General features: G+C 33.1%; 1 protein-coding gene across 5 annotated transcripts in view; it reads left to right on the top strand.

Annotated features, from left to right (window-relative positions):
• The first annotated feature begins 50 nt into the window (after positions 1 to 50).
• Positions 51 to 27,878, top strand: part of LOC108908259 (serine/threonine-protein phosphatase 2B catalytic subunit 2-like) — a 147,600-nt gene continuing 119,772 nt past the window's right edge. For all 5 annotated transcript variants that reach the window (XM_018712233.1, XM_018712232.1, XM_018712231.1 and 2 more), the window contains exon 1: positions 51 to 207. In XM_018712233.1, coding sequence (XP_018567749.1) covers positions 159 to 207 — 49 coding nt within the window. In that variant the 5' untranslated portion in view covers positions 51 to 158. The remainder of the gene's footprint in view (positions 208 to 27,878) is intronic.

The raw sequence follows: 27,878 nt of genomic DNA, 5'->3' as shown, positions 1-27,878 counted from the left end.
TGATTCGACGCGAAGGTGATGCGCACAGCTGATAGCTCTGGCTGGGCCGCGCTCGCCGCTCCATCTTGAGTAGAATATAGCTTGTGAACGGTGAGTGTATAATTGTGCGACCAAAATCCGATGTTTATAGTTTAAAGTGTACAAAATTAAATCAAGAAATGTCTTCGAATAACCAGAAGCAATCGACCACGCAACGTATGATACAAGGTCAGTGATGTGTTTCGCTTTTATTTGGGGTATTGGGACGTTCGCGCACTCCGTGTGCAGGATTGATTTTCCAGGCGCCATGACTATCGATTTCGCGGATATTGTGACAGTTTCGCGGCGAAAAGTGGTTATATTGTGGTGGTAACATGTCGGGGACGTGGGCCGGGCCCCCAGGGCCCGAGCCCACCCGTCCAGCCGCTATTACGCCTCTGGTGTTGTCGGCGGCCTAGGCCATGCTGCATACTGTTCCTGATTTGGCTGCGTCTATTTAAATGTTTACACCACCACATCGGGGCCCATTCCAACGGGTTTTTGACAGCGTTCTAGAGGTGCAAGTGTCGCCCGGACCTTACGGAATTATCGTTAACGTCCGTCTTTCTTGTTGTCTCTCGGTATTTTCACCTCTCGCTTCGGGCACCGTTTAAACAAACGTATCTTCCTGCGAGCCAGTTCTAAAAATAAGAATTAGTACACCATTATCTTATTTTAGAGCTCCCGATGAAAACAAAACATAGTTTTGAGTAGGTAACAGGTTGCAAGCCTATATGCACCGTCGACGTCGGGATGCCTAGGTGTTATCCTGTTATCCCTAAATGCCCTAGATTTTCTGGACGACAATGAATTGATTCTATTAGCGTCGATGCAATTGTTAGACGCGTTTTATGTTTAAGTAAAAAATTAAATGTAGGGAATATTCCAGCGCTGCAACAGGTGCACTTTCGTCTAAATGTTTTATGTTTATAGTCTTTTATAACTAATTATAATATAAATAAATAGTGTGGTAAGCCAACAAGGATCGAGGAGATACTATTCCAACTGGCTCTATCTTGAGTAGGTGTTGAAAAAGCAGAAAATCGTTTGTTTTTGGGTAAATAACTGATTGCATTGATTACTAGTAGGTGGATATAACTTCCTAGATACCTATCGGGTAGGTACTTGCAATGATGCAATGGTATTCGATATCTTAGAAATTACTCAACTAATGCATATTTTCAATTTTTAATATTAACATATAAAACATACTTCTTAAATATATATAATTTCTTGACCATTTATTTAGTTCTTGAAAATTATTTATTTCCTGGGTTACTGGTAAAAGAAATATACCTAATTAGTTTTTAAAAGTATTTTTCATCCATAAATACTTTTATTACGGTCGTTTCGGGTTTTATCCCCTCTTCAGATAACAGCATCAAAACATAGTTATTATAAAAATTTTTACATTTTCCTTAACTTTAAAATTAAATTTAGTTTCTACTAGGTACCTTGTTTACTCGCTTGTTTATCGTATATGAAATATAAAAAATAGTAATATAAAATTTGAATAGTTTTACATATTTGTTAAATTATATAGGTTGTTAAACAATATAATACAAAACTAAATTTTATTAGTATTATGTTTTGCATAATATGTTTAAGCGGGCTTACCTTCTCGATGTCTACGAAACGTTGCACTAAAGACTGTGATGTCTAGTTGTGTATCTTCGTCGGCATTCTCGAGCTGCCTCTATGGCATTCCCATTGGAATACCCCTCGGAATACCCATATACGAAGATAATATCTGCATACTATTCAGTTGTAAATAGCACTTTACCACTAAGTGTCAAATGAATAAACAAAATGACATAAATAATAATTTTTGTTATAGCAACCATCATTTTTATTTATCAGGCTACTTTGATTGAAATATGAAATTATATTTATTAAAATACTTGCAACTTCTAAACAAAAACGAATCGGATCTATGTTCATACAAGAAAAAATGAAATGAAATTAATCCAGCTACCATCTGTCAAAGTTTGTTATTGAACTTGTAGAATACCCTGTATATTTAAATAACTCTTGCTTTATAACTCAAGTTTATGTGCCTATACCTATACATATATATATATTTTATCAAAATTGGTTGCATTATAGCAAGAGAGAAACCCCGTTTAAAATTTCTACATTAAATTAAAATACTCATATTCATAATTACTCAGAAACCAATAATAGAAAAGAGGTATACAGCGTGGGGTGGGGGTTCTAGCTGCATAGCACACCATACTTGTGACAGGAATAATTGTTTTAATTCTTAAATTTTACAAAAATATTGTTATTACAAGCATGCACATCTGCGGTTTCTAGGAGGTCCTAAGGAAAAACGTATTTTTGTGGAAATGATTCTAAAATTTTTCCTGAATTACTTTTTAACTTTTTTGTATTTGTTTATTTCATTTTGAAGAAGCATACTTGTTTTAAATATTTGATGAGCATCAACTTACACAATTTTTATCTATACACGAAGTACACTGCGTTTCTTAAAACACAGGGTGTATAGTTATACCAAATTGAAAAAAAGTCGAAATACCTAAAATAACACACTTGATATTATGATTATGCATTTTTAATTATTAATTTCTTGCGCCAGCTTTTCATCTTTATATTTCGCGTTCAATCACCCTAAAATGAAGCGAATTTGACGAAATACTTACAATATTTTAGTCAATACATATTTCATTGACAAAATGTTCACAATAAATATTTTTCGTGTATATCAAAATTAAAGATTTAACTGATTAAATTAGTTAAAAAAAAAAAATAACTGAGGGTACGCAATTCAACACTTTCAGACATCCTGCACATTAAGATAGCGGTTTTTCGTATCAAGAAGAAATGCTAATTATGTTGATAAAAAAAAATTGATAATTGTGATGTCGGTGACATTAAAACATATCGATTAATTACTATGAATATAACAAAAGTTGGAACGAAATAAAAATTGTTAAATTCGGAGTTTGTCTAAAAAACCACTTTAATAAAAAAAACTTCAATTTAAATTCTAAAATAACCAGTTGTTTGTGTTAGGAAGAAGTTAACCATTCCGATCTGACTGATTTGCATATTTTTTTCTATTATACACTTGTGAATTGTGAATTACTTTATTATGAACATGGCGTCCTTAACCGGTGCCTGCGACACACCATTGCAATTGTTTGCACACCTACTGCGATGTTAACATTCCCATATTATTGCCAAACGTGTTAAAATATAATTTATAAATTATAACGATTAACTCGGGTTTTTCTACATTTGTACTTGTTTAATTTCGTAGATACTTGTATTGAATAAGTATATAAATAACATGCCCACTGACCTGCAGGAACAAAAAAAACTTGATACTTAATAATAATTAATCAGGTGAGCCTTGAATGTGGCAGGCAGTATTGTACGCGGTTATTTTGTACAGGAATAGCATAGCGTATCTTAAGGCAGGTTTGCAGGAGCGCTTCATCACGCGTCTGTTCAATTCATTGATCTGAAGCGTTTATATTAAGTAGTCAGTTTGGACGAAAGAATTACGCTTTTTTATTCAAAAAGTTTAAAAATCCCGCTTTGCCCGAAAAAAAATCTGGCAACGCTGTATAACACTAAGTTTTGGCATCGTCGCATATAAACCGCCTTCTATATTATTTTATGAAAAATGTTATCCACTCTTTGCCTCAACGTTGCTTAACAATGCCAAACCTCGGGCTCTATTATACAAAAAAAAAAGAAAATTTACAAAAATATATTTTCTGCTACTGAATATTTATGTTGTCTTGCTTCATTGGAATGCATTTGATTGATTGTTTTATTTTTTTTTTGTATACCCACTTAATTTTTAATTAACTTGTAGATTCGTTTATTATGGGAAATAACAGTTTCAAGGCTGACTTGATTAGGTTTTCGTAGAAAATTGCTCGGATTTAATGCAACTTTTTTAAAAAAAATATGGGTTCTTACAATAAATTAGCCATTTAATTATCTAAATCTACGCCAGTTTTAATAAAATACTGTAAATTGGCAGTTGCGTCTTGCAAATTAATGGATATATTTGGAATGGTGAAATATATACCGTGTATTTAAGAAATTAAGTGTCATTTGTCGGTACTAATTATTTTTTCAGCACAATTTAGTTGATGCGTAAACATAAATTACATACAAAAAAATTATTCATGTCATAAATGTCAATAATTAAACCATTTAATTACTGAATGTCTGGTATATTATTAAACAGTCTGTTTGATTATAAAAAAAATGATTATTAGTACCGCAATAAATAATACTCCACATAACTTAAAATTAAATGCAGTTAGTTGTGTGTAATTCGAAGATGCGAATTATGTATCGAAAGAAATGGACAATTGTTTGAACAGTACTTTTAAACGTCACTAGGTATTCATTTTACATTTTTTTGTTCTTCATGAATTAATTCACGAATTTAAGTATTGGTAAACAGTATGGTTTTACACTGCTACAGACTTTGTCAAGTTTTTTGACGTATGAATCAGTTCTACCAATGAGATCAAAGAAGCAAATAAATTTAAAAAATGTCACCTTTCCACTCATAATTGTAGTGATACAACAGCGGTACCATTCTGACACATATTATATAAATATTAGTTTTTGTAAGTAACAAATCAGTAAAAACAATGCAAAACTAGCACGACACCACACAATTATTTACATATTCCAATAACATAACGTCATTACTGATCTGAGGCTGGAAATCTGTTGGGTTGGTACTTCTGAACTTCACGAAGAAATTGACGAAAATTAGAACATGCTCTAATTATTCGTCAAGAACTTTATGAATAAATTCATGAAGTTATTTGACAGCAAATTTGGTGCATTACACTAGTCCAATTTCTTGATGAAGCGAATTAATTCATCAATAAATTGTCAATGTAAAACAGCTATTAGGAAATTGTTGAATGTAGTGGCTACACTGTTTTTTCCACATTCATAATAAACCTGCAGTATATCAACTAATTCATTAGAATCATTTTGTTATAAGTTGAAAGGTGACAGCAATTATAAACAAACCGATATGTGACATGTGACAGTTAGCGGTATGCAAAATTGTTTTTCCAGCGCCTTCTATTTGATATGATTTAGAAAGCGAACAACGCAAACTAAAGTCAAAGGCTTAAAGTTTACTCATTTTTTCTCAAAAATTTCGTTATGGAAAGACACAAATTTCATATGGTTGGAAAGAAAAAAAAAACATGCAAACAGATGTATACAGTCCCATTTAAAAAAATATCGATGCTGTCACCACTCATCTATAGTGTGACGTCAGTATAAAGAAAATAACGTCCCATTTAAAAATTACAAGGTGTCTAAAAATGGATAACCGAGTTATAACTCGGGGTCTCTATAATCAAACAGACTTTATAGTTAACTACTTGTTTTGTGTTCTATTTGATTACATTTAGGCAAAAAATAACAGGATTATACTTCCTTAGTTTGGTTTAATTGAACAGCTCTCATTAAAGAGGATATGAATCAAAAGAGCTGACAGGTGAGATTGCCTATAAAAATTTATTGATGCGCGTGGACCTTTTGAAAGGAAAGCAAACATTTTGAAAAAAAATTTTTCCTGTGGATTTCTTATAATTTTTTTAAAAGTGGCAAGCGATAAAAATTTTTCTGCAAAATTTAGTTTTTTTTTTGTCCTTTAATTTTTGTATATTTAAAAATATGTATGTTGGTTAGATAAATTGTTGCTTTTTCCACTCAGCAGGCTTTTCAGATTTAAACAATTTAAATCCTCCGGCACTTGTTTCGGCATCTTTGTAGTACGCGAACGAAAAAACGTCTAATATAGGCGCTGCCTCGCAAGGCAATAAAACTTTATTCCTCTTTTTCCGCCACGTATACGTGCGTCCGTAAATCTCTACATAAAATCTCTCCCGGTTTCCTGAAATCCTTCGCGATTCCTTTTCAGAAGCCGAGGTGGCTGCGTGGGCGGCCTGTTTTGTGTTCGCCTTCCAACGGTTCCAGCAAAGTGCCCCGGCCATACGGGGAATTACGGAAAATTCGTATCCACCTGCCCGAGCGGAATATTTGACAGCGCCAAAGGTCGCATGAAAATTACGGGATTTCATTTTATCCCGCCGAAGTGTCGGGGTGGATCTCATCAAACTGGCGTTATATGCGTTCATAAATGAATATGTATTCTTTGCAGATAATGCCGAGTTACGCCTATACGTGATTTTACATAGCATAGTCGTTTGTAGCAAAAATGGCGTTATTCAGTTAAGTTATTACGTGAAAAAAGGGCCGATATGATGTGAGACCCGCCCAAGAATGCCTAGTAGCTAACGAACGGTGTGACGTCACAGAGCTTCCGTTTTCATTAATTACTTGAAGAAGGAATTGTTGAAAAAATTCTAATTATTACATTTTAAACATCAATTTCAGTGTTAAAAATCAATCAAACATATTATGTTGAGTATGCATCATTGTATCACTTTTTGTTTAGGAAAAGAACAAATAAAATGCCTTATCTTTTTTAATTCTCACACAAATTCTGATACACGATAACGCCGGCCACATATCGCATACGTCAAAAATGTTATCAGTCCCTGTTAAAAGAATGTTTTTCTTAAAATTATCCAACAATCTAATTAAAATACTTTATCGGTTGTTGTCGGTAGTAGTTAAAATCTAAATTAACAGCGGTAACAAAATCTAGAATGAAAATTTTGGCTAATTTTAGGTTTACCTTCATTAGTTTTCGGCAAATGTTTACATAGTTAAAAAAAAACATTATTAGCTCTTATATTTTTACCATATTGTAATACATATATAGTTTTTTCTCTTCCTGTTGAAACAATCCCAAGTAAAATGTGGGGTTATCATAATAAAACGAATACAAAATATTTCTTTGAAATATTTTATTATTTAACAATTTCTAGATTTTTGGTATTGGAGGACATTGTTTGACATAATTTGATGAGTTTTTAGAAAAATTTTCTGAATCTGTATTAGCTTTACCATTTTCAATTGTCCTGCCTTTTGTTGAAATATTGTTATATACCTCAGAGGGATTCTTCTGTAACTCTGTAACTGTAAAATTTATTAAAAAAATGGTTTTAATAAAAGTGGTCTGGAGTCATGTGGGCCTTCATAAGGTGTTCCATTTATAATAATAATAATAATAATAATAATAATATTTATTAGTCCACTAGATCACAATATCGGATATAGGACACGTCAAAACATACAAACTAGTAAAGACTAATAGAAATATAATACAATTGAAACATATACAAAAGTACTAAAATGTCATACAAAAACGAATATTACAATAGTTATTATTAACAATAAAAGAGAGAACCAATAAACTATTTAAAATTGTATGCCAAGTAGCTGCTCACAGAATAGAAAGCATTTTGATGCAATATATTCTTTATTAAAAATATGAATCTAGTAAAATTTTGGCTTTTGATAGATGCTGGTAATTTATTATATAATAATGCACCCATATAATATGGATTTGACTTATAAAGTTCTCTTCTATGCAAGTCATATTGTAAATTTGTACCATATCTTGTGGGATAATCATGAAATTTATTTTGAAGATTAAATTTGGAAATGTTTTGTTTTACAAATTTTAAAGTTTCAAGCACGTACAAACAAGGCAGTGTTAATACTTTTTTTGCCACAAAAGTAGATCTGCACGATTCAGAATATCTTAATCCGAACATATTTCTTAAGGCACGTTTTTGTAATATAAATATTCTGTTGGAAGCTGTTGAGTTGCCCCAAAACATTACTGCATACCGAATTATTGATTCGAAATTTGAATGATAAAATACTCTAGTAGCATCTTGATCAGCAATGTAGTATAACCTCCTTAGAGCAAAGCATAAACCCGCACATTTTTGACATATATAATCAACATGATTTTTCCATGACAATTGCATGTCTATATGTAAACCCAAAAGCTTAAAACAAGTCACCTGTTCGATAGATTTCCTATTCAATGATACCAAAGGACTACTTGTATAATTAGAAGGTGAAGGGTGGAATTGTAATATATAAGTTTTTTCTTGATTCATCACAAGACGATTCATTTGAAAATATGCTTGTATGTTTCTAAGATTTACATTTGTCAATGTTGTCATATCTGTTTGTTGTCTATGGCAAGCTAACATTGTTATGTCATCCGCAAATGCAGTATAAGAGGTTGATATATAATTTTCCAAGTCATTGCAGTATAACAAAAATAGTAAAGGTCCTAATACACTCCCTTGTGGAACACCTGTTGTTACTGGTAACTGTTTTGAGTTTACACCAAGAAATTGAACAAATTGTTCCCTGTTTGTTAAAAAGTCCCTCAATAAGTCGTGACACAGTCCTCTAATGCCATATCGTTCGATTTTATTCAGAAGCAATGAATGATTGACACAATCAAACGCTTTTGACAAGTCCACAAATAAAGCTAGAATTTTATCATTTGCATCTAATTTTTTATATATGATATCAAGAATATTTAATAATGCTGTAATAGTAGACTTATTTCTTCTAAATCCGTGCTGATTTTCAGATATTAGATTATTTACTTCTAAAAAATGTATTATCCTTTTACTAATAACTTTTTCTATAATCTTGGAAAAAACAGATAATAAAGCTATTGGTCGATAATTTTCAATTAACTCTGGATTTCCTTTCTTAAAAAGTGGAATTACTTTAGATATTTTCAGAACATTTCGCGTGGGTGCTACATAACTTTATTATTTTAAATGGAACACCCTGTATATTATTACATTTTTGAGTTCCTTGGTTAATATTAGGTAGAGTTTATTAAATGTACATGGTGTTTAAAACTTACCGTTTTTGAGATAATCTGTTGTTTTTGAAAAAAATCACGATTTCAGCTCTCTAAGATAGCGTCTAAGTAAGAGAATAAATTCATGAAGTTATTTGATAGCAGATTTGGTGCATTACACTTGTCCAATTTCTTGATGAAGCGACTTCATGAATTAATTGATGAATAAATTGTCAATGTAAAACAGCTATTACCATATAAGGGAAAGGGTTCTGCTAGAATAATTTGTAATTTGCATTACAACAGCGGTTCTTAAACTTTCATTCTTGATTATTTTTTTTAGCTAAAACATCCGGAGCTAGCTTCTATATCATCAATTTCTAGACTAAACCACATCATTTTTACGCTGTGTAAAGTCCAAACTCCCTAAAATCATTCTTATATTTACGCCTTTTCGACGACTTCATTTGTTTGAGGTGCGCTGCCCCGATCACCGGCTGAAACAGAACTTGTTAATTCCTTCGCAGTACTCTGTTTACTTCTGAAATGCCGCCAAATTAAACATTTATTCTTTGATAAGGTTATATTGGTGCTAATAATACGGTATTTATAACTTCGAAAGGCATAATAATTGCTGGCGTGAGATAATTTTTATAATGTGTACTATTTTAATGAATATCAATATTTATTAATTACTGTTCCTTGTGTCGTGCCGTGCGTTAATTATTTTTCATGATTTTTTTTTAAGTATAAGTATATTTAATAAATATAAGTACAACACAAATAGCTATTTGCTCTTAAAAATATCTTGTTGTCCTTGCATACCTACGTCTATAAATTAATGTTACCTTTGGACAGTTATCAACTTCGATAGGAGCGCCAGGAAATTTCAAAAATATTTCGAAGAATATAAGGGAAAATGTTGTTTATAATGCGGAATAATCAGTTGTAATAGTACATACGTACAATTTTTGTCAGTAATAATATTTAAATGACCTAATTAAGTGTTGGACCCCACTGCGGTGATAAATTTGTTTACATTTTTTTATTTTTAGAAAATGCATTTAATAAATGTAAATAATAACTAACTGATAAACACAGCTCAAGTTTAATATCAACGCAATGCTGCCAACCGCTTATCACAAAATATATCCATTAGAGAGGGAAATTCAAAAAGTTCGGTTATTTTTTGAACAGACCCTGTAAGTTTTTCGTAATTTAATGCATACTATATTTCTATTTAAATAAATGTTCTTCCGTATAAATCTGGTCAGACTATGAAAATGCTCCGTTACAATAAGCTTTACAAATTATTAAATGTGATAACGGAAGATTTATTGAAAATTTATGTTTATTTCCACTAGCTTCGGTTAATACTTAGCGGATGTTACTAATTAAATTTATGGCTCAAATTATTATTAAAATGCACACTATAGAAACATACCGTCATTATTAGATGAGATCTTGCTTTCATCACTTCATATAAAAAAGTAAATTCAAGTGATGCGTGAAAAAAATCTGCATTCGTTATTCCAAGAGAATGTGGGATTTCCCGACGAAGTCTAGATGTGTAAACACAAATAATAAATTAAATTTTTGTTATATGTAAAAAAAATTAACACAAAGAAATTAGCTTTGAATTTTTATCGAATTATTCATCGATTTGCTTTTGTTTTTTAAATAATGCCAAAAACTTGAATATTTAATATAGGTTTATACTTTTCATCACAGCGCATATAACGATCTTATGCATTTCAATAAATTATGACATTTTTAATATAATTTTTTATTTTAAAATTAACATTTCCATAATTTCAGTATATCTTTTAGAATAGTTTTTGCTGCAATAACACCGTCCCACAGTAAAATATAACATATATCAAATTGTATTAAACTTTCATATACCGCTTTAAATCCTTGTCTTATAAGAAATATTTGTATTCATAGAAGTGCATCATAGTAGTATGCTACTTATGCAAGTAACTAAATCATATTTAAACTTTCCCACGCGAAATACGTAAAAGTTCTTTGCAAAAAGAGCAGTGCTTCATGTACTCCATGTCGATTAGTTGATGCCTTCGAACGGTGTGCGGAGGTTCTGGCTCCACAATCTTCTCTTCAGCAGTTTCTTTCCTCATGACAAGGACTGCCAACTTACAAATAATAAACTCGGCATGCTCGTACGCCGTTGCCAAGTTTCTGTTGCAACCGTTGGCATATATTTATGCATATTGGGTAAAACTCGGTTTTATTCATTCATTTATTTATATTTTTCTTTGCATTGACAGCAATGATTTTATAACACGGTAAGTGTAGCGTTCCGCATTTTTCAATATAATATACGAATTCATATGTGCTTCTATAATAGATAAAGAAACACTTTTTTCACCGAATATCGACGTCTCGTATCTTTACGGAGACATCTTCAAGATTCTTAAATTGAGCAAAAAAGTTACAAATGTTGTATGTATGAATATTATATGTATTAATCTAATCAAATGAATTAGAACATATACGAGACCTATACAACAGGTAAAATGTCGTTCTAGAGCAGCTGCCTAACTAGACGTGTCGAACAAGGAGGATCACGGGGATGAATCGATAAAGGGTGCGAGCTTAATGAGCGTTAGCTGCTGACGGACCCCGTGAAAATAAATACCGGCTTTCACAAAATGACTTTAATGATATGGATTGAATTTTCAGAGAGGGGGATGCGGATTTGACCCGGAGAGTTTTTACGGCATCGCCATCGGCTGAAAATATAAAATCGCTTCCGAAAGCGGAATCCTCGCTGTAATATTCGTCCGCGTTATCGGTGTGACGGGTAGAAAAGTTTTCCGTGATTATTATTTTTTTAATTAAGTCAAATAAAGTTAAACAGTGGCGGTTTTAGGGCTTTCATGGCCGGTCCAGTATATATTTAACATTGCACCTCCTTAACATTAGCTAGAGATATCTGCTCTTATTATTCTCCACAGAGCCTAGCCCAGGAACAACAACAGAGCTAAGGCAAACGAAGTGCATTGTAACTCTATACATAACAACGACATAACAGTCCTAAAAACCTCAACGAATTTTTTGAGAGAATATAAAAACAGTTCTGGCAAGTCTTTGGCTTTCTTCCCGTGGCAAGTGAGAATTTTGAGAGACTTGCTTAGCACAAATTTAAATTCACTCCGGATTCGTGTGACGGTCCGATTAGCGAACTGAATATTTTCACCGTTAAGACCCAGTAAATGTTTTTTATTGTCTCAAAGTTGCCGCTCCTGGACCTTCTCTTGAAACTTTACAAGTACAAAGTTTGTGTTTCGAAGTTACTCTTGGGGATTTTGTTTAATGTCTCCCGTTGTACAGGGTAGAACCTTTTTCTCTACTTCTACGTCTAGGTAATTAAGATCTAAGCTTAAACTGAATCAGATTAAATTTGTTATTCATGTTTTTTTATTAAATTCGAATTTAATTTTTCTACAATAATTGTCTAACCATTGTGGACATTCGTACGTCATGATCTACTTAAAGTCGTTGATTACAAATAAACTAAGTTGCTACTTTTCAAAGGCGTGTTCGGGCGTATCTCTTATCTCATTCAATGCGTAAGTGTGATATTTATCATGTTGATATATCAAATTCATTTTCGTAATCGACGTAACAAATTTATAATAGCATCCAGTTGGTGTATTAGAAATCTAGCGGTAAGCTGATATCCATATAGGGTATTGAAATGAAATATATGACCGTACCGGTATTTGATATCCGTTAAAAAATAATAGGTACATGTGTTTGAGAGAGTGGTCGATTACCGGTTTGAAATATTGCAAGAAATATGGTGTACCACAAGGCTCGGTATTAGGTCCTATTTTATTTGCAGTATACATCAATCATTTATTTTTCTTGTTGACAAAGAGAAACATTATTGATTGTAATTATGCATAAAGCTGAGTCTCGAACCGAACTAAGGCATATAGAACAAAATGATTAATGATGTATAGGACACCATACTTAACTTTTACTTGTAATAAACCAAGGTTTCCACAATTTAACTCCATGGATATTGACTTCAAGGAACTACTTAGAGTATCTTACCGAAAACAAATGTAAAATATTTAGGAAAAATAAAAAAGTACTATTTTATACAAATTTAAATATGGGTGATTCAGAACTTTTTTTTAACTCTGAAATTATATAATACCAGATGTCCATAAAATTATAAGTAGATCAAATTTCTTCAAAAAAAAAGCCGAAAGTATATATTAATGATTTCAAGAGAAACTGTTCATTGTATATCGAGTCGAAAGATAAATATTATGTAAAAGGTAATGATGTCATTATTGTAAATATCACACACATGCTCTTAACTTATCTCTTATCTCTAATGCAAAAAAGAGTTCTGTTGAGTCTAATTTGTTGAGATTGATATCAATTAAATGTACAGTCCCTACGATATTTGTTGAGATATAATTCCAAGAAAAGCCAATAAAGTTCTGTTATCGGAACTACTGTAACAATTTAGGACGACAGGGCCGTGCCCTGAAATTTTCGGCCAATGCCTTTCTACTTCAGGTGTCGAATGCGGTTAATTCCAAGACAGTGACACAGGGGTCTTCTATCTCGACAAATTTCGTACGGACTGTACCTGATTTAAGTCATGATTTAAGGGATAGATTTTATTCTCAATGCAAAAAAATTTTTCCCAGTGTAGACTCCCAAACCGGACCAGTTCCAACTGTCATTTTTTATTTACCAATGCAGCCGCCGTACGGCAAGACCGCCGCCGCGTATTTTTCAAACCCCGCACTGTCCACCCCCCTTCCCGCCCCTTTTACGACGCGGCCACAGTCCTTTTACCCTACTTTTCATCCACTCCGAATGAGTCCATTTGTTAAACGCGCTCCACATTGATCCGGAGCGGCAGTTTGCGAATGCGAGTCATGATGCGGAAAGCGCCGAGTGCAGATTTTAGGGCGCCGCCCCGATGCCGCCACCGCCGCCAGCAATGCAGAGACGGAACACGCACCGGCTGGGAGCGGACCAGCCGTCGGCAGACGCTCTCGCTATTTATTTTGCTCTCTGCAGGCTTCCGGTTCGCGTAATGAGCCGTGCAGAGGGCAGCTACACTGAAAAAAAATTAATTTTATACGAAACGGAATTAGACTCTTGCTAGGGCCTAAAGCCTTCATAAATGATTACAAGTCACGTGACCGTCAGGTATAGGCAACCAACATCGCACTATTGGTAGTATTGGTACTGTCGACTAAAAATCCTAAGACTCAGAGGATTACAGATACAGTTAAATAAAATTATTTTTAAAATTGATTGAAGTGAACTGAACTCAATACACACAATTTAGTATGAGACATTTACGAAAACTACTTTTGTTTTTTCGTTGAAATTCTTTTCGCCTTGCTGTATTAAACGGAGAAAACTACGGTATTGTACTGTAAAAAAATCGGTGTCAGTGAAAGCAATGAAGGTTCGGAGGATCTCGACCACAGTTAAAGGGTCCGTTAGATGTCCCAGAAAAGTGTGAGGAGAACAGGTTTTAGCCGGCGGTGGCGGGTCTCAGCTGGCGGGTCTCAGCCAGGACAGGAGGAGGCCCCTCGAAGAAGTGAATTAATTTCAACACTGTATATCCTAATTAAAATTTTAATTAAAAACAAAGTATCTGAGTAAAAAATGACTGAATAATAGTTAAATTTAAATCATATTAGAGAAAAAGTCTACTCTAAATTGGTTTTATACATATACTCAGAATAGCCCCTCAATTGATAGTTAGCAGTAATTCGGATTTGAGTAAAACTCACTCACTTTTGATGCAATAGTCTCACTCAGTTGTACTCGTACTAATAGAGCGAAAATTTGACTCAATCGGGTGTGGACATAAATTGATACATTATTGAGAGAAATTTGAGTGAATTTTTTTACAGTGTATGTACATAACATTTTATTTCATATAATGGTGAAGTCGCCAGTTCTAAACAAAAGCAATTATGTTTTTAAGTGGGCAACCGTTTTTTGGTTATAAATAGATTATTCAAAATTTAATAAAAAACGCTATTAATTAATGTATTCACTGATAACAGAAAACAGATATAAGTTAATGGGAAAAAGTACGTAGAAGCAGTGGAAGGTGCCTAAACGAAGTAAAATTATTATTATTATCTGTATAATTGAAAAACATACTTTTTATAAAGAAATATAGTGTAAAATAGTAGTAGTAGATTAGATAGAAAGTAGACTATACAAGTAGACATTCATGTTAATTCAAGTGTAAATTGTTCTAAGTAGGCGACCCGTTTAGAAGCACGATGACATAATACAATATTTGCTCATTACATTACCAACAAATGTAAATTGTCGGCATATTTTGCATTTACATGTTTCAGATGCCACAAACTAAAATATCAGACAGTGCTGTGGAAAACAGAGTGAACTTTGAAACTGCAAATCGGCAATTAAAATTCATAAATAAAATTGTTAAAACCTCTGGCTACATAAAAAGAGATTAATAGTGACTGTTTGTTCTGTTAATACAAAAATTGTTAGTTCGGTATTAGGTTACGTTTGAAATTAATAATTTAAATTGTTAAAACTTTTTGGGAACCTCTATGGAACCGTTTCCGACTTACGTACTAATAAAAAGAGATGAATATAAGTGTACGTAAATGGCGTGTCTTCCAATTTTTGCTCTGTTAATAGAAACGTTGCTTTTGTGACGAAAATCATTGACGTACGGATGTGTCAATGAAACCATTTATTTATCTAGATGTGTGTAATGATAAGTGTGAACAAACATGCTGAAATTGTCCATCAATATTTATAATTGTGCAGAAAATTTATGGATATGGTGGTAATGTACTCCTTGAAAACTGCGAGTTAGCTGCACTCTCTGAGCTATCGGAGAAGTCAGCGGTTCCAAAAAAGTTTTCATCGTATCAGTGTGGTAATTTTAGCGAATGTAGATATTAAAAAAATGTTCGGTAAATTTTCGTACTCGCGTAATTCTCAGTAAATTCTCATACTCGCGTTAGCGTTAACAAAAAATGTCTTTTGTAAATAATATATAACTTATACCATTCAATAAATTCTAGAAACCAATAAATTACGCCTATGTATCATTCGATACATAGGCCGAAGCCTTATCGATTATGTTTCCATTGGATGAATAGTTCATTGTGTTTATATTTTCAGCGGTAACATTTCACAACTGACCTACGACAAGCAAATGTCGCAGTAAAAACGTACTTAATTGATGTAATTTAAGAAAATTAGCCGCTAGAGTTTATAAAGGGACAATACCGTAGAATTGACAGACAATTACGCGGAAAAAGGTTGTTTTCTAATTTTCCGCAAACACAACTATTAAAATATACCTAAATTTTTTTAAAATTCAAATTATAAGGGATCTAAATTTGAGCCTTAGGGAATACCATGCTTTAACTACATAAACTATAGACTTGATAACTTGAGACATTGCCTCTATTTTTGTTTTGATCAGTATTACAAACATTTTTGGCAGTTCTATGTTTTCAATGTTCGTATTTATTAATTATCCGCCACATTGTAGCGCATGAAACATTTTCGATTGCCAACGAATGTAATTTGCAGTAGAACATTTCATTAATTAAATAAATTAATGTATGTGCCGCGATTGTTTACATAATAAAATAATAACGGATGCAGAATGCGGTTTGCTGCGATTTATTTATGGAATTAAGATACCAGATGTAATGCGAAAGATAATTACAAGTTTTAATAATGGCCATTAAAATTTTTGGCATAAGTTTAGACGGTAAATCGCACAAATTATACGGGAAAAGAAAAAAACATTTGCGCTAATTATTGCTATTATTCATTCATAAACATTAACTTGGATGGAATTATAATTAACTTGGAGTAATTTCACACATCGGCAAGTTTATAGTAGTAATTCATAAATAGAAAGCAACTTATTTTATAGCTATTTTGCCGTTTCTTTCATCTAAATAATTAGTTTCCGCTGTTAAACACAATCTTCCCTCAGTTTATGTAAGAAGGGGTAAGTTTTTTTTCAAGTGTTGTTTCATTCAGATTTTATAAAAAATAATACGCAACTATTTGGACATTTTATTAATCCGCTCTCAAATAATAAATTTTTTATTATGGAGATCTTCACCAATAGCCTATTATAACTGTAAATTAAAAAAATATATTAATAATAATATCAGAACTTTAAAAATTGTATTTAGAATAAAATGAATAACAGGAAAAAATACAGTTATATATTTACCTGATAATTGTTCCTACTTGGTTTATGAATATTAGAAAATATGAAAAAATATAAAAACAAATTTTTATAAGGTAGCCAGACAACTTATCTATTTACATATAAAACAACGCGGCCACCTTTTCGTTTGCCTCCACATTTATTTTAAAAATATAATGAATGGTTTTATAAAACTAAATAATATTGACAATTTTACTCGAGATGTAATACGGCGCACAATTTATTGTATACCTAAAGAAAATAAAGTTCCTACTTTAAACATGATTCGAGATAAATTAAACGATTAACCTGATTATAATTATAAATCTTTAGATACTTTACGATATGTGTTACAATGTGATTTTAAACATAAAAAACTTGGCAATCGTATGATAATAATGGAATCATGACATATAGTTGACTTCGTGAAGATTATTTACAAAAAATTAGAGAATATCGTCAACTAAATAGGAATATAGCTAGGAATATAGAATATCTAGACGAGACAGGGCAACATTTTTCTGGACGCCTATGGATTCCGTATAATTTATGAGTTAAATGTTTTTATGCGGTTCCAACTGATATCGTAACGACTTTACTTAATTAAGGGGAAATATATTTCGAAAATATTTCTAATTCGTCACAACTTTTGCCCCGTTGGTAGTCTTGGTAGTCCAGTAATATTTTTCACACAATTAAAAATATTTTTAAATTCTTCTTCGTTTCTTAATTCAGAAATTATTTAGCTAGTGATCTCACGCTGACATCAAACACTACCAGCGTACTATGCGACGCGTACAGTAACCGCGAACTGAAACTATAAACAGCTTTGAGCCGGCCCTGTAAATAACTTTATAACGAATATGAAGGCTTCGCAGTAGTATCGAACATATATTTCTGTCGAATCAACAATTCGAGTTTGAACTGTGTGTAAATTGCCATATGCAGTATGTCAGACGGTTTGTCCGGGCAGGTGCTGAAAAAATCGCGTCCATGCTATAGAATCGCGCCGAGAACGGTATTGCGAATATCTTCCTCATCAAATATTCACCGTTGGATTCCCGTCAAAGGCGTAAATATATACCCTCTTCACATACAAGAGTGCTCGTTGTCTGCCGGCCTTATGATACGTTTATAAATTCACTTAGAGATCCTTTGAAACCGCCCAGCGCTGTGTATCGAAGTGTTACCTGCACAATATTAACTTAATTATGTGCCAGTCGCTTTCCACCCACTCGAAATGGCTTAATCAGATCATTCGCTACCTTCCAAAAGCATTTAAGTCAGAAATAGGAAATTATTTAATACAATCTATACAGTCTATAGCGAATTTAAATTAATGTACAGTGTTCCAGGGATATCTGTACATAAAAATACACGAAAAAGTTATACTTCTCGATTTCTGTGGAAAATAAAGTTTCGATTATACAGCAGAAAACTTATCACTAGTACGGTCCTGGAGGAAGAGGCGATGATTTGACATACGGACCGTCACAAATAAGTTTGCGTCTGAGATATAAGCTCCGCCCACAAACGCGTACTGGAATCGGTAATGGAATCTCTTCTAGCCAAATGCGTTCTTTCTTAATTTCGCGCAACTCTGCTTGAGTCATAAACGCAAACTTATACGCAAACAATAAACGAACCGTCTTTAATTTATATGCTCTATACAGATCAGTGTTGACGGAAAACCTCTTTCTCCCCTTTTCAGAGATTTTTCAAGCGAAAACAGGTACAAGAAGCCGATGCTCCTTATACGTGCAGAGTGATTCTAGAGTGGTGTGTTTAACTTCATTTTTTTAGTACTGTAGGATCTGACTAAAATAGTTGAAGAAACCCAATTTATTGCTGAAGATTTGATATAGCGATTTTCCTAAAGCATTCCATTCGGCTTGGATCACAATTTATCAACATTGAATTGGTTGATTTTGGTAATAGATACCAGTTTGTGCAATATCGTGTCTTTCAATTACGTAAATTCCATCAATATTCAGGGGTTCCGCAAGGGTCAATCCTGGAGGCACTGCTGGTTATTAGTTATATTAATGATGTAACTGAATGCCTCGATGTCACTTATTTACTCTACGGGGACGAACTTCAGTTGTTCTTGTAACTCCAATCTTCTATTGATTGTACTAGATTACAAGGTAATCAGACAACTTATATATTTGGTGTTCAAATCATACCTGATCCACCACTGAATGTAAGCAAATGTAAAATTATGTCTTACAGTCGAAATTTTGATTATACAATTGGTGAATCTTTTCTAAATAGAATTATGCCATTTACTGACTGACCTATTTGATACCAGTCTGATTTAAAAAATTTAGGCTTTATTTTGCGAAATTCTAAAGACTATGCATCGATTGTTTGGAGTCTCATTAATAATATTTCATTTAGAGAAAGTACAACGGGTATTAAGGCGATGTTTCGCATTGTATTAGCTATGTCCTGTCCAAATTTGGTTAAAGCAACTCTCTCGGTTTCGTAAATACAATACCCATGCATGTTTTCAGCCACGAAAATTGAATAATTCCAAATACTTCGAATTTTCACCACCAAGACATTGGTGACATTTTTAACATTAAGGCGATTTAAGACTATTCATGTTATTAGCTATGGAGTTTATATCTCTCATGTCACACCTCGAGAATTATTGCTTTCTTGTTTTAATTTGAATAGTCTCTGTCGCAGGCGAATTGTATTTTCAATTATATTCCTTTTTAAAATTTACAAATCATTGTTTAAATGCAGATTCGCTATGTTCAAAGATTTGTATCATGTTCCTAGACTTAATTCTAGATTTAATTCTGTTTTACAATTACCTACATCTCTTATAAATTTACTAATATCAAATGATTTCCAATGAAGATCGACTTGACATATTTTTTCAGTCTATGAATAACATAAAAAAAATGTTTGACAAATGTCATCCTAATCCTGTATGGTACCTTATTTAGCTTATTTGTTTTATTTGTCTGTTAATGTTTGTATTTTCTTCTGTCTACATCTACATTGTATATTTTTTTACTCTATCCTGTAGTAATTATGTCTTTATACTTAATTGTCTCGTTTTATATTGAGATATATACAGGGTGTCCCATTTTTATTCTGAAAAAATTCAGGAAAAGGTAGATCCGATAAAATTAAAGGGACTTTACTATATAAACTTATTTCGAAGTCTGAACCCTTTTCGAGATACAGGGTGTTGAAGTTAATTTTTTTTTTCATTTTTTGTTAATATCATTTAGAGTTATAAATCAATTGTTCTCAAATTTTGTGTGGTGTATGCCACAGTGCACTGGTACTAATTCACAAAATCTCAGCTCGACAGAAAGAGCCAGTGGCGTGCATTCCGCACTTGCCGATACCTTTTATAAAAAGTATGTGTTACGCCACTGACTGATCTTCAAAATAATAAGTAATTTCAATTGTCCGTACATTGTTCTGCCAAAAAGCATTCTTACGTTTTCTACATAATAGGCACCGTTACGGAGTAAACCGACATTTTATAAAATCATTCCTGATCTTAATTTTAGCAGAACATAATCAACAACTGAAACGCTCAGGTACTCTCTTTAATTTATTATTAATTAATTATTATTTTGAAGATCAGTCAGTGGCGTAACACATACTTTTTATAAAAGGTATCGGCAAGTGCCACTGGCCCTTTCTGTCAAGCTGAGCTTTTTTGTATTAGTACTAGTGCACTGTGGCATTCCACACAAAATTTGAGAACAATTGATTTATAACTAACAAAAAATGAAAAAAAAATAATAATAATTTCAACACCCTGTATCTCGTAAAGGGTTCAGATTTCGAAATACGTTTATATAGTAAAGTCCCTTTAATTTTGTCGGATCTACCTTTTCCTGAATTTTTTCAGAATCAAAATGGGACACCCTATATATATATAGTTTTTAAAATTGTTGCTTCGCCTTTACAATGACAGCGACAGTTTTGATTGTAGTTAAATATGAAATGGAAAATTGATTATAGGAAATGTTATTAAGGGTCACTTTTCTTTTTTTTTAACTAATAAAAGTAGAAGCAGTTGAACGTATAAAACCGACACGAACGCTTGTAATGACATAATAAGAGCGGGGTATAATCCCTTATATCCATTTATTTAAGTTTTCTTCCGCAATATCCATTAAGGTAACATTACGAAGAGTATAACATTCTTCAGCGCGAATTAATCATAATAATTTCAGCGTCTGAAGTTTACATTTTCCTAACAGACGTCTTGACAGTTGAAATTCTCGAATTACGGGAAACTTCGCGAGCGGTAATAAAACATTGTTACTTCGCTCCTGGAATTCCTGCGTCGAATGGAACTTCTAAATCGCTGGCAGAAATTTCCTAGTACACGGCGGCTTATAATATTTATTAGGGAATTTAATTTTGGAGAGTGGCTATAAAACCGCTGCCGCTCAAGAGGTACCTCACGGTTTGCGTTACTTAAGGCCGCCTCCTTTACGTCTGCTTCTCAACATTTTATTATTCCACTTGCAACTTAGTGTCGCATTGCCGCTAGAATACCTCGTGGAACCTGGAAAGTATAGTCTCCTATCTCAACTGAAGAACCAAGAGGTTGGTTGGCAGCAACTGTGCATTGAAATATTTGAATAACTTGTTCCCATATTTATTTAGACATACCCATATACAGGTCTGGTCGCCCAGTTGAAGAACGAGCGCGCGGTGAAACGCGGCACAAACACAGCCGCAATGGGTGACCTGGCCATAAATTCAATTATTATTATTATTATTATTATTATTATTATTATTATTATTTATTATTTTTTTATTTTTTTTTAATTTAATATTTCGAATTTTCACCACCAAGAACGGCGGTGACAACATTTTTAACATTAAGGCGATGTTTCGCATCGCATTAACTATGTCCTGGACAAATTTAGTTTCGTGCAACTCTCTCGGTTTCAAAAATACAATACCTATGGACATTCATAATATAATTCATGGCATTTTGGAGACCTTTTGAAACGGAACAAAGCGAAATTTACCATCAATATAATTAAAATATGTTGGTCAAATGAACATATAATAGAAATTTTCTACATATTATATACAAATTATTATAATTTTTTACCTTTAGCAGGAAACTTTTTTAAGGACGCCTATGAAACTCATTAAATTTTATTACTAGGCGTTTTTATACATATTCAACTTCGAAATGGCTATAACAAACATGTTCTTATGCTGCTCGACAATTTATTCCAGAAAGTTTCATCGGGGACTCCCTAAATATACTTAACTGTTATAATTGACTCTGAACCAAATCATGGGACCTGGAAAATTTAGATAAACGTAGTAAAAATTGCACCCAATTCACTCAAAGTTATAATAAGTCATAATGTTATAATATTTCGACTTTAATATTTACCTTTGTTGCAGGTAAGGAATCGACTGTCGATAGTACATTGGTTGCCTCGTCGTCGATTTAGACTTAACGTTTCGAGAGACGTATCGGTCTCTTCTTCGAGCGTCAAAAGGTCTAAAACGGCGTGTCAACCAGCATGGAAATCGTTCAGCCGTGATCAATAGTACCAACGCTGTATTCTGGGTAAGCCTAGTTAAGCTCCGTAGCCGGATGCGTTGTTTCAATAAAACTGAATTGGAATCAGCGTTATCAGTTTATTTGTCGGATCAAAGTATTCCGGATACTTTTAGATAAGTGGTTGAATAATTGCAGTTAAAGGAAAATTTTCTGTATTTCTTCGAAATCGTGTTTTTTATATCATCTGGTTGGGAATGTATTATGTTAGCGATGTCTGAGTATCTTAACGCACGAAAATCTGATCGTAAAAATGATTAGGATAATTGTTGCTTTACGACATTTCAAATTATACGGGTGTTAATGAACTTATGTCAAATTTTTGCCACATGTCCGTTATGTCAAAGCATATCATAATATTCGCGATTGCTAAATAAATGCGCCATTTTCAAAAGAAATATTCCAAATACGGCTTTTAAATGTACGCTCGAAAAACAGCACATCAATCACTACAACAATGTATTACAAACTGACTTTCGAGTACGGTCCGGCTTCATAAGAAATCTACAAACTCATAAAAAGTGTTACAGAATTTTTTGTAAGTACTCGCCTCGATAAAATACGTGTACATGTATTTCAGCAGTTCCAAAACAGTTTTAAACACATTTTTAATTAGCTTTTTTCTCTACTTCCAATACAAGTTTGTGACATCAGTTAACTCAGTTTTGCTCCTTCTTCACCTCTTTAAATTTTTGACCTAAGGTCATTAACACCCTATATATTAAAATTCCAAATTGTCTTAAGGTTTAAGGTGTGTATAACTTCGAAGCTAGTCGCCTTTTAACAAACTGTTAATAAAAGGATTGCGAAGAATGTTTATATTTTAATTTGAAATTTTAGTAATATGAACTCAAATACTCTTTATCTATTTTCCCAAATAACTTTTAGTATACTTATAATTTTCTTCAATATAAAGCATGTCTTTTTCACTTTACTGAATTTTTCGTACTTTACTTCGCAATTATCAATTAAATAATATGTTTCTATCGTCTGTAGTACCTACCACTTATCGATAGGGTAGCTACCTCGACTTTCGGGCACTTCTGTTTAGATAAAATGTTTATTTATAAGATGTTTATTTTTTATTATTTTTAAATAAGCGTACTTTAAACCTAGCTACTGATGATTCGTTTGATAAATATTTGAACAATGGCTTTACTTGTGCTACCGTATGCTTAAGGCAACAAAGATAATTGAGTAATTACCGTTTGTGCGATTATTAAATCTGCCGGCAACAATTAAAAATGTACAGGAAGAGCCAGACTAAACGAGATTCATATTTGTACGGAAGCTCCTTTGGCCTTCAGAAACCAAACATTTTCTTAATCGGTACTTATGGGTCGAGATAATCCATGTGATGTTGTCTTCTTGCAACAACATCGTTTTCTCCTGACAAAAAGTCTACATGCTTTTTGATATCACACAGAAACTTGAGTATATAAACACAAACATGCACTGTACCGTCACTTATCACTGATCATCCCGTCATATCACACCAGGTGTAACATCACCTGGCAGTAGTGCTCTTCAGAAGCGGAATACGGCATTTTAACTGAATAATTAAATAAATAATTGTTTTTTTATACGTGTAAGTTAGAATCACAGATTCCTAGTCAAAATGAGAGGTTTTTCAATCAGTTTACATCTATGCATATAAATGTCAACGCCTGCCTAGATACGGTCCACTAAATTTGGATCTCTCGAAATATTTTGCAACTAATACCACTCTTAAGACTGTTTCAGCTAGATATTTATTATTTGGTACATATTTTCATTGGTTTTAGTGTAGAAAATATTTATTTTTTGCCGATTGCACCCCGTTGAGCATGGTTGAGATATAAACCTACAAAGATTGTTATTACATGCATATTGTCATAACTGTTATACTTAATACTTATGTTGCTTTGTACTTAGTTGCAGATAGTTAGACTGTAGAATTTACACTGTTTATAGATTTAATTTTTATTTAAATGAATACAAATGGGAATTAGTATAGACTTATTGTTAGACATGTTATCATTGTGGGTTGAAAATTTTCTGTTTGTTGTGGGACCTAAAAAAGCTAAAATTGCTTGGATATCACCAAAAAATAATATTTTCAAATACCTTGTGGTAAGAGTAGCAATATGTAGGAAGAATGTCACCTCTACATACAGTTACATACAAAAAAAAGTCACCCGATCGACAGGTTCGATTGTGAATCTATTATTTTCTTAATCTTAATGTACAATTTAGTGTTGCCTTCTGTTGGGACAGATCAAGGACGTCGTATAAATACACTTCAGGTCAAATAAATTTGCAGTGCACAAGTCATGTTTATTTTCGCATCGTTTTGTTTCCTACGATTCTGGTCTCGTTGACAATTTGTTTGTGGATAGTGTGAAGTTTATTACTTGTAATATCAAATTGTGTGGTAGAGCAAATATGTCTCCTTGACCTCTCGGAAACTTGTGGAAACTGAAATATTTTTGCTGGCAGTGGGAGAAATGTTCGTTTGTCGTTTTTGTTGTGGCAAATTGAATGTTCAGTTTTCTTTTTTAAACAAGCGAATTAAGTTAATAATTACAATTTTATATGATGACGGTGTATAAAAAATGTTTTACGTTAATGGTGTACTTCACGATGGGTGATGTGATTTACATTTTAATAAAATTTCCTTTGACAACAGTGCATAGCCCAATTGCTAATTGTACATGCGCTGCGACTAAATACATATACATAAAATATTTTCCTACAAATTGATTAATAGAAAAAGGAAATACAGGTTTAAACACGCGCATACCTTCACAAAAATAGGTAGCGATTAAATTATTATTAGAGGATATTAGTTATAATAATATATAATTTCTTCTAATTATCCCCCTTGGCATTTTGATTTAATATAAAGTAATAAGGATGTTGAAAATCCAAACATCTAATATTTACTCGTAACAGCACTATCGTGTAAATATTTGAACAAATAAATTTGGCTTCGCTTCAGATATCTAATAAATTTTTCGCAAATTCCACAAGTAAAGGTCGTTCGGGTGCGGATTTAATATTGACCGTAAATTAAATAAGAATCATTGCGAAGACGTGTAAATACTAGTTGTGTGATAAATTCCCTCGGATTTATTGCAGGTAAATCGAATTTTGAATGTCTCCCACACCGAAAAAAGAAAAACAGAATAATTGGCCTTACGCCATTCCCTAATTATACACAAAATACAGCTGTTAAAAATAACCCAACAGATATTTCGAATGCAGTCTCCAAAATATATAAATCCAAGTGTATTTGTCGCTTTTTTATTTTGACTTAAAATAATTCGAGTTTGGTTATACGTCACGACATAAATAAGTACAATTTATAATTTTTTCTCTAAATAACGGTAAAATAATGTATTACCTACGTTTTCATTAATACGATAGTATTAAAAAAGAGACAATAATAGACAATTTTCTGTTTTACTTTGAAAGTTACTGGCTATTATATTAGATGAGTACCATAATCATTTATATACAAATATATATTATAAGAATACTTTGAAAGGTTATTTCGACAACATTTACATTTGATTAATTTAATATGTCTAGCACTATTGCTAGGGGCATTGGTAATCTATTAAACAACAAATTTCACGTAATTGCTACGAAATTGATTCAGAGTTACACAAGTATACAAGATTGACATAATCGAATCATAATTAACGAATACAAAAAATTCGATTAACATGTTTTGAATGTAAGTTTGTCGTAAAAATACGTAATGTCTATACTATTTTGCTCATTTTGTTTAGCTACGTCTGGAAATGATCAAAAATGCCTTGCATTTATCTGCAAGATTTAAAGGAGATACGAAGATGTGTATGCAGAGAATTTACAAAGATACCCATAATACTCGTAATATGTTTTCAGTGAATCAAAAAATTTCTTTTTGGTTTTTAAATTTCCCTTGACATTTCGCTTTTGATGTTGTCATTTTCTCTAGAAGGAATCCAAACACTGTTGGAAGGAATCCAAAAGACTGTTTTTGGATCCTTTCCAAGGATTGTATGTAGACATTAATCTTCCTTTACGTTAGCTGCTCACACTTTTTTCTGGAGGAACCCAAAAGTTAGATGGTGTGAAATTTGGATACAGGATGTAATTTTTAAATGGGGGTAATATTTCTACTTTTTTAAATAATTTTGATAACCCGCCACTGAACAAGCTGGTGTGTCCTCTTCCATGGCTCCTTGTTTCTTCACTGATATACGGCTATGCACAAACACCTGTAACAAAAAGAAGCAATGGTAACGTATCCGACCATCCGTCATATCATACTAGGTGTGAAGTCAACTGGAAGTCGCAGCTTTCCAAAGGCAGCAATGCGGTATTTTAACAAAACACCGGAGGGTAACCTTCATTGCCCTTCGTAAGCGTTCCGAACAGGATCGGATTCTGCTTAAATTGAAACTATTCATGATTTATTTTGTTGCTGTTTTGTTTACTTTGGATTAATTTAATTTAATATGTCTAGCACTGATTGGCTGCTGAAGTGGTTGAATAAAAAAAATAGTAGTATATAGTATATATATTTTAGATGTTTCGTTCTGTGTATCTGTAAAGACCCCACTTCTGACGGCAGCCTAACTACACCCTAGCTCCGTGCTGTCTCAATAAACTGGGTCTTCGTCGCTTCTTTCTCGATTTCATCGTGGCGTAATAAAGTTGGCGCGGCGCAAGGTCGCATTAATTCACACTTAATACCGTCGCCTCCGCCTGCGGACGCTTTGATTCCTTCGCAAACATCATTTATAATTCCGCTCGAATTACGCCGGCGGTGCAGCGGCAATCGCGCGCGTACAAATTGTTATTTACGACTCGGTTCTCTCTCGCCGGCCGGACTGGCCGCAGGGTATAAATCATTCGTCATTGTTATCTCCCTGAGGGGACAACAATTTGACACCGCTAATTGATGGTCTGTGTTCACCGCGCCATCCCCACGCCTTTGTACGCATGCGCGCGGTCCTTAAATTGGGCGAAATTAAAATTTCCGGGTTTGGGAATCTAAAGGCCTGCTGCGGAGTGGCAAATTCGGTTATAGTCTTTTCCTCAATTGAAGACCAAAGAGCTAGGCAGTATGTACGAGGTTCCCATATTTATTTATCCATACCCATATACAGGTCTGGTCGCCCAGTTGAAGAATGCTTGCGCGGGTAAACGCCGCACACACACAGCCGCACTGGGCGACCGGCCATAAATTTCAGTTGTTGATAAATCGTCTAGCAGTGCAGTGCAGCAATGCGGGATTT

Source organism: Anoplophora glabripennis, unplaced genomic scaffold (genome assembly GCF_000390285.2).
Source record: "Anoplophora glabripennis isolate ALB-LARVAE unplaced genomic scaffold, Agla_2.0 scaffold18, whole genome shotgun sequence".
NCBI classification, from domain to species: Eukaryota; Metazoa; Arthropoda; class Insecta; order Coleoptera; family Cerambycidae; genus Anoplophora; species Anoplophora glabripennis.
This window is presented reverse-complemented; position numbering and strand designations above follow the sequence as displayed.